This window comes from Arachis ipaensis, chromosome B04 (assembly GCF_000816755.2).
Source record: "Arachis ipaensis cultivar K30076 chromosome B04, Araip1.1, whole genome shotgun sequence".
Lineage (NCBI taxonomy): Eukaryota > Viridiplantae > Streptophyta > Magnoliopsida > Fabales > Fabaceae > Arachis > Arachis ipaensis.
In genome coordinates this window covers 112,162,292-112,171,233 of record NC_029788.2, presented here as the reverse complement: position 1 = coordinate 112,171,233, position 8,942 = coordinate 112,162,292, and the positions used below count along the sequence as shown (strand labels likewise).

General features: G+C 33.7%; 1 protein-coding gene across 1 annotated transcript; it reads right to left on the bottom strand.

The window, feature by feature from the left end:
• Window positions 6,361–8,350, bottom strand: LOC107636951. Its single transcript, XM_016340420.1, has 5 exons — window positions 8,230–8,350; window positions 7,232–8,061; window positions 6,782–7,027; window positions 6,563–6,601; window positions 6,361–6,408 (listed from the first exon to the last, which is right to left on the bottom strand). Exons 1-5 carry the CDS (start codon window positions 8,348–8,350, stop codon window positions 6,361–6,363), a joined length of 1,284 nt encoding a protein of 427 aa, XP_016195906.1.

The window sequence follows — 8,942 nt, the reverse complement described above, 5'->3', positions numbered from 1 at the left end:
CGCTTTTGCGCAGAAAACTATATTTTCCGACTCGGAAAAATTCACTGAATCCAAATATGATATTTAAATCATCAAATTCCAATTGCCAAATCTTCCAACCATATTCGCTCCCATTTAACTTATTATTTAATTAATTTCGGTTAGACCGGGTATTACATTCTACCCTCCTAACAGAAATTTTCGCCCTCGAAAATTCCATCCATCACTGCGAGTACGCGAGCATAGTCTGCCTCTATATCTAACGCATAACAGCCCCAAGGTCCTTTTGTTCTGCGCGCTTCCGTTGCCGCGCTCTGACTTCTCTATATTCGAGGTCCTCGGTCATTTGTCTAACGCCGACCAATAGTCTCGTTCCTTACTTTTATCGTCTCATCAACTCACCCTATTAAATCTCAAATCATGTCATCAATAATATTACCATCGTCGTTAATCACAGCCATCGTCCCACATCACTGTAATCAATCAAAGATCATCACCACACCTTAATGATACTCCATCACTATCCTCGCTCTCTGCCAAGCCAATTACCACTAATCACAGCTCAACTCCAAGCGTAGCCTCTAAACTTACTTTCTTATTCTCAAACCCTCAAATTTCCACATGACTTGCTGTTATAAAGTCTCTGACTCATCAATCAGAAACCCCTTTCATTTCTAGAAAGCAAATGAGTTGGAATTAACAATTTACAGTTTCCGCTGCTTCATTATGATCTCTCGTCTAGTACGAGTTCTATCACTTACTTCCTCACAACCACAACTTAGCATGACTGGCATTTCAAACCAACGTTTCCAAATCCATCATTTAGGACCATTCTTTATCTATTTAAATCAAAGGAACTAAAAGTCACGGGTTCAATCCGTTTCACCAAAAATCCAGAAATCAACCAACTACATAACAAACACAACATATCATTCTCAATAGAAAATCATTTACATCTCAGGCATTTATCCATTTGTAGTAAGGCAAATCCTTACTCGGACCATCCGGTTTGCTTCTCAGTCTAATATTAAGCTTGACATTCCCAGTTTTACTGTACAGGCGGTATTATAAAATCACGCACTGTCCTTTAAGCCTGATTATTGCAATTACCTCAATCTTACTGTCGCAATCGGCCCGCATCCTGACTCTCTCCTTGTTGGTAATTTCTTGATACATGCCCTGGTAACCCGCACTTGTAACATATACCTAACCCCAATCGGCACGGCCTATTTGGGTGATGACTCCCACATCTCTGACAGCTCGAAGCATCAGAAGCAGCCGCTGCCCGCTTTTCCTTACCATTCCTTTGGGTCTCCTCACTCGTCGCAAAGTTAGTCTGTCCTTGGGGAAAGTGTTGTACGTATCCTCTCTCCTTAAACTCTCGACCCCTTGGTGCGAATCCTTGGTTGTGCTTTCTATGACTTCCTTTCTCTGCAACCCTCCTTTTCACACACTCTTCAGTGCTTTTGCGCAGAAAACTATATTTTCCGACTCGGGAAAATTCACTGAATCCAAATATCATATTTAAATCATCAAATTCCAATTGCCAAATCTTCCAACCATATTCGCTCCCATTTAACTTATTATTTAATTAATTTCGGTTAGACCGGGTATTACAGGAGGTGGCCGAGGGAGGAGCACGATCGCTGGAGCTTGAAGGAGAGAATGGGGAGGCGACACTCCAGGCCACGGCGAAGGACGGCAACATGAATTTCCATGAGGTGGTGGACCGACTTGACGTCGATTGGGAGTGCGAACTTGTCTGCGTTCGGGAAGTGAGGCGGTGGTGGTGGTGGTTGGAAGTTTGGAGGTGGTGGTGGTGCCGCTGCTCTTCTTCCTCGTTAGCTCGCCGCTGCTCCTCGTCGTTGGATTCCAATTCTGTTTCTGATTAAATTGATTATTCTGTTTCTATTTCTGATTTGTTAATTACATTATTAGATTAGTTGATTTGTTGATTTTGACTCTAATTATATTTTTATTGATTCCATTATTTTTCTGTTTTTGTTTTGTTTCTGATTCTATTCCACTCTCTTCTGCTTCTCTATTTTAGTTTTTTTATATCAGTTAATTGAAATTTTGTTGTTGCTGTTGAAATTATATTACTCTTGTGTTCTTCTACTTCTTTATTTTGATGCTGTTGTGAATCTGTGATGGAGAAGAAGAAGAATTGGGTATTATTGCAACGGAGAAGAAGAACCGGGTATTTTAGTGAAGGGGAAGAAGGGTATTTTAGTTCGAAGGACAATTTTAAAATTAAGTTAAACCTTAGGGACGATTTTGTAACGAAAAAAGGCTGGGGATGAAATAAATTTTCGGCCTCTACGTTAGGGACCAAAATCGTACTTAACCCTTATATATATAGAGTTTAAGTATATTAAGGGCAACTCCAATGTTAGTTTTCATTTCAATTTCATTTTGGGTCTTACAAAATGTTATATTATTATTTGTCGGACTACATGTTATAAATAGTTATTTGAGATTAAACATGAAATTTGTCACCTCAATACTTAGTCTTAATTAAATTAAATTTTATATCACTTTTAACGAATTTTGATCTTCTAAAGTGAGAAAATTAATAAAATAATAAAGTAGTAAAGTGAAGAGTTAATTATAATTGATTTGCGACTTTCATAAAAAATACACGTCTACTGTCTTAATTTAAGAGTAATCAACTCTTCATTTTACTATTTTACCTTTTTTTACTTTAAAAAAGATTGAATTCTTGATTCATTTTTTATCATTCTTTTAAAATAATTATACAAGTGTTAAAATTTTATTGATTTTTTACCAAAGTAATACCGGTTTTTTAAATTGAAATCGATTTTAATTTATCTATCAATTTCAATACAAATTTTAATTTCAAATTAGTTCGCTTCTCAGAAAATATCTTATTGGAGTATAGAGGAAAAATTTGGGCATATTTTTATAAAATAAACTTAATTTTGTTATGAAATAATAGTAAACATAGATGTCTTTACACGCGTTAATAGAGCATTATCAATGTTTCATAAAATATGTATCTACTGAATGGTAGGTAAGCTAGCTAATCAATAATTTATTATTGTTTGATCCCAATATTTCTTCTATAAATGAGATTGTATACTAAAAGTATAGAAGAACTTCGGTAGCTACATTATTTTGCTAATGAGTTCTTGTGCAATACAAATCGTAATGTCGAAAAATTGTATATCAAGTGTTGTGTTAAATTTCACGTTGATTGGAGAGTGAATGAAACATGTCTTTAGATATCTCTTTGTGGATGTGTTTCGATGAATGAGTGTTAGAAGCTCTGGCATCATTCCTAAGATCAAGAATAAAATTGTGAAAGTTGGAGTATCAAAGTGGTCAATATTCACAAATGAATGGATTGGACTATCTATTCTTAATATATAAAAATAGATAGATAAATTTATTTATATTATTTTTAAGATATTTTTTTCTCCTACTAATATCATGTCAGCAATATCGCTTATTTGGCAACATTTTAGAATCAACCACTCAATTTTTACTAAATTATCTATTATTTCTAAATCAGCAAAAAATAAAATAAAATAAAATATACAAAAAATAATACAATAATTACCAACGACAATAATTAAAAATTAATAGTGTCTAACCAAATTTGTAACTTACAAGGACATTAAATTCATATCCCTATATTTATTATATTTTACTGTTGTAAACAATACAATAAATTTATAACTCCAATAATTAATTTATTAATTTCTATAAATAACTCATTCAATGTAATAAACATCCATATTACAAATGTCATAATAATACTATTAATCATAATAAAATTTACGTTACAAATATTCAAATTTTATACTATTCGAACTACTTATATAAGTCTCTTATTACTATTCTTTCAAATAACATCAAATTTAGCCCAAAAAATTTATTTTCGAACTATACAACATCTCAAACTTACTCAATGGAGATAACTATGTTGAATGTGAAAAGTGTAAGAAGAAAGCATATGAAAAAGGAGATAACTACGTTTGTGGCACATGTAATCAAACACCACAATATCCAACAATAAGATAATTCTATATACTTTTCATAATCTCATCTATCAAATTATTAGTTACTAACCCAATACTTATTTTAGATTCAAAATTCCATTAAAGGTTTCAAATAAAAGTGGTACAACAACTTTTGTACTATTTGATGGCGAAACAAAAAAATTGTTGGGTACAACTGCTTAAATCTAATGGCACTCCAGAAAAGTAATAACATTGAAACACTACTCCAATTAAAAAATTTGTGCAACCTCACTTATATTTGAAATCAATGTAAATGATTTTAATCTTAAAAAAAGTTCTCAACAATACACTATTACCAAGATATTTGTTCCAACCAAAAACACTGAACCTAACACCTATTACAACAAATAAAACAAGTAATACTAAAAAAATTACTTATTTTTATTATTTTCGACATTATTTTTATTTCTAATTTAAATTATTTATTGATTATAGGAACCAACTTCGCCAACACTAATATTATCAGACAAAAATCACATACCCATCAAGAGATTAGAGAGAAAGAAAACCATACAAATTCAAGATACATTTTTGGAAGAAGAACATACTTGCAAAGATGGAACAAACAACACAATAGAAAGTGTATATAACTCAACAATTCATAAAGAACATACATTTATAAGAACCTACAGAGAAGAAAGAAAGTAACAACTCTAACAACAACCAATAAAAAAAGGAGGATGAGCGCCACATAAAAAGACTAAGTTCATCAACTAAAATAAATACAAAAATCAAACCACCAAATAAAAATGTCATTTTGTACATACAACTCTAATATCTAAATCTTTTGTATTACAAATTATTTTAAATAAAATACTTTTTAAATTTAACTTTAGTTTACACATTTAATTTAATTTTACAAAAACATAACAAGTTTTAATATTTATTATATACTATCATTAATTTATTGTCCCGCGCATCGCGTGGGTCTAATTCTAGTTATAGATAGTATTAAAACTAGTGTTTGAATTGATGTGTCAACAAAGATGTCGGATCCCATTACGAGATGAAATATAAAGTCTCACATTGATTGGAAAGAAAAACAAAAGAGTAAAGTATCGTTTTTGTCCCTAACGTTTGGGGTAAGTCTCAAAGTTGTCCCTAATGTTTGAATCGTCCAATTTAAGTTCCTAACGTTTTAAAATTGACTCAATATTGTCCTACCGTTGAATCTGTTAACGGAATTGACGGCGGGACAAAATTGAGACGATTTTGAAACGTTAGTGACTTAAATAGGACGAACACGTTGGGAACAAAAACGATACATAGAAATAAATTTTAATTTTATCCTTCAATAATCAATTTTGTACAGTACATAGTTATTGAATTATTTTTTAGTCACATATTTTACAGTAAAATTATAAAAAAATAAATTTATTTAGAATCAAAATAATGTGATTAAGTGTAATTTACTTAAATGTGATTAAAAAATAATTCAATAACTATATACCGTAAAAGATTGATATTAGTGAAGGATAAAATTAAAATTTATTTCCATATATCGTTTTTGTCCCTAACGTTTTTGTCCTATTTAAGTCCCTAACGTTTTAAAATAGTCTTAATTTTGTCCTGCTGTCAATTCCGTTAACAGATTCCTAACGGCAGAACAACATTGAGTCAATTTTGAAACGTTAGGGACTTAAATAGGATGATTCAAATGTTAGAGACAACTTTGAGAATTACCTCAAACGTTGGGGACTAAAACGATACTTTACTAAAAACAAAATATGCCTTATAATAAGTATGTGGAGACATCTCTCTCATGGACGCAATTTAACGAGTCTCTATGAGATTTTATCATCATCCCTATTATCAAGAGTAAAATTGTGAGGAAGTACCTACAAGCAAGTGGATTGTGCTGTTATTAGTGTATCCGAATCAGTGTCCAAATCAATGTCGATGTGCCAACAAGAATGTTGGACTCTATTAGGAAGTAAAATATGAAATCCTACATTAGTTGAAAAGGAGAATGAAATATACCTTACAACAATGTAAAAATCTCTTCCATGTCTTATAAATTCTTCAGCGAACAAAAGTGTTTGGGATAGAACTTTTCCAAACTCGACACTTCTACTTTCAAAAATCATCACATTTTTAGCTAGCCACACTTGTCATAGCACGTACATTACTTGAGACATTTTCTTTTTGAAATATGTTCTTCTGTTGAGATTGTCAATGATCTGCTTTCACCATTGTCATTCTTCTAGGTTCGAGTTTTTGGGTATTACACTTGCTACCGGAAATCTATTCCACACCTTTTGGATTTCTAAACATATCATTAGAGCATGTAGAGAGTTTTGGCCATCAACAAGCACTTGAAGCATAGTTGGCTAATCTAGGGGCGCCGGTGATGTAGCTTTGCCCTCACCGCCCAGACCTCCATCTGTAAAAAATTTTTTTTGAAAGTCAAATAAGCTCAACACACTAGGTGGAGCAACAAACAAGAAAAAGAACAACATATAGCAACTCCTATGTCATCTCCGGTATAGCCATCAACAACGTGAGTTTGTTTCGCACAATTCCTTAGAGCTACAAACCGTTCTAGCAATGCATTCCACCACATCCGTTACCTTATTCTAAAAAATAAGTGCATTTCTACACAGTCAGATATTCCATATCACGGAGAAAAAACCCACTAGCCATGTTTTGCGCTCCTCTTTTCTCAATGGCACCGTCCTCCAACCCTCAAAGAGTTCTTTGATGGATCCTGGGATGCACCAAACCCGACCCACATGCGTAATCCATGCGCACCATACCTGCCAATCATACTCACACGTAACAAATAAATGTTGCACAGATTCAAGGTCTTTGTTACACATCACACAAATATTATCATTCCGATCAATAATGCCGAGTCTATTCAAACGATCCTTAGTATTAACTCGACCTACTAGCACAAACCAAGTAAAAAATTTCACTCCAGGGGGTACTAGCCCCTTCCAGATTCCATTTGTGTACTTGTATCTACTGATATCATCCTTCAATGTATGTTCCTGCAAGACCTGCACAAATGAGTTAGTAGTATAAATGCCTTCCTTATCAAATTTTCACACCACTCTGTCTTGTACACCTACTATCAATCTCACAGTGTGCAAGATATCTAGCATATGGTTCAAACTCTCAGTCTTCCATTGGCGGAGTTCCCTCCTCCATTGGAAGTTCCACACCCACTCTATCCCATCCCAAAACCCAGAGTCCCGAATTACATATCCTTTGTTATTTGAAACTAAGAAGAGTCTCGAAAAGGAATCTTTCAACTTCCCCGATTGTAACCATGTATCCTCCCAAAATCTGGTTGCTCTACCATCGCCTACTTCAATAGCAAGTCCATCGATCATCTTCTGTCTAACTGTTTGCTCTTTTATTTGCAGGTTACAGATATCTTTCCATGGGCCTCCTTTTGCTGGTAATGCTTGAGTCGATAACAACTGGCCCGGATTTAGGTTATTGCACGAACACACAATCTTCTTCCATAATGGGCAGTCTTCCTTAGAAAATCTCCACCACCACTTAAACAACAAGGCGGTATTGCAAATCATGGCATCACCCACACCTAGTCTTCCTAGTTTCTTCGGTGCCTGTATCAACTCCCACTTTACAAGAGCCAGCCCAGCTTTTCCATCGTCCTTCCCCCAAAAGAATCTCCGTTGTAATGAAATTAATTTTTTCGCCACCGTAGTGGGCATTTTATACAAGCTCAGATAGTACACAGGTAGGCTATTAAGAACAGACTTAATGAGAACTAGCTTTCCTGCTTTACTGAGAACCTTTGCTTTCCATAAACTAAGCTTATCCTCTACCTTGTCTATTACTGGCTTCCAAGTTTTTACCAGCCGTGGATTAACCCCTAGATTAATGCCCAAATACTTCACCGGAAGAGATGCTGTCTGGCACCCTAGTACCCTGCACATCCGCTCCACCCACTCCTCACTGCAATTCACCGGTATCAAGCTAGACTTTTCAAAGTTAATGCTTAGTCCAGACATTACTTCAAAACACCTCAAGAGCCTCTTGTAATTTCTCACTGTTTCCTCCTCTGGTGGGCAGAACAATATAGTGTCATCAGCAAATTACAAATGCGATAACTCTATATTATCCCTTCCAACTAGAAGAGGAGATATTCTCCTATTCCTTACTGCTTCCCCAATCATCCTGTTCAAGACATCTACAACCAGAACGAATAGAAAGGGTGATAAGGGATCACCTTGCCGCAACCCCCTTTCCATCTTGAAAGGTTTTGATGGTGACCCATTAACCATTATGGAAATAGATGCTGACCTAATACACTTTGCAACCCATGCCCTCCATCTTGTATCGAACCCCATTTTTTTCTAGCACAACATCAACAAAGTTCCACTTAACTCTATCATAGGCTTTTTGAAAATTCAATTTGATGATTGCTGATGCCCTTCTTTTCAGTTTTAGCCATTGTACTGTTTCACAAATTTTTAGACAAATAAATTTTAGTTTTGGTTGGTATGTCAAATTCCACATATGTTTTCAGATCAATTTTTTTTTCAAATTCGATGTGCAACTTTTTAGTTGGCTTGTGATAAAATTGATTTTACTCAGTAATAACCAGTATATTAGAAGTGTTACATGTTATATTTTTGAGACTATCATTAATGCAATTCTCTTATTCTCATAAATTTATATTTCTATTTCTGTACTTTTATCACAATTTCGCAACAATTTTTTTCTATTTCACAACAAATTTGATCTAGCATAAATTTTATTTATTTATTTTTGTGTGTTTTTTTTTTACTAAATTTGTAGTACTAAAATTTAAATTTAGGACATCATGAATATTTTTGCTATATTTAAAGACAATAAAATTTAAATTTGGGACCGTAATAGTAAATTAGTGAACTAGAATTTAATCTAAATACAATAATACAATAATTTTTTATTTAATTA

Bases quoted from the DNA above. Each gene is read 5' to 3' on its own strand.
- LOC107636951 (XM_016340420.1), bottom strand. From the start codon at position 8,350: ATGGGGTTCGATACAAGATGGAGGGCATGGGTTGCAAAGTGTATTAGG. The intron at 7,028-7,231 runs GTAATTCGGGAC...TCATTTGTGCAG, and splicing joins TTTCAAATAACAAAGGATAT to GTCTTGCAGGAACATACATT. The intron at 6,602-6,781 runs GTATGGTGCGCA...CTTATTTTTTAG, and splicing joins CGTGTGAGTATGATTGGCAG to AATAAGGTAACGGATGTGGT.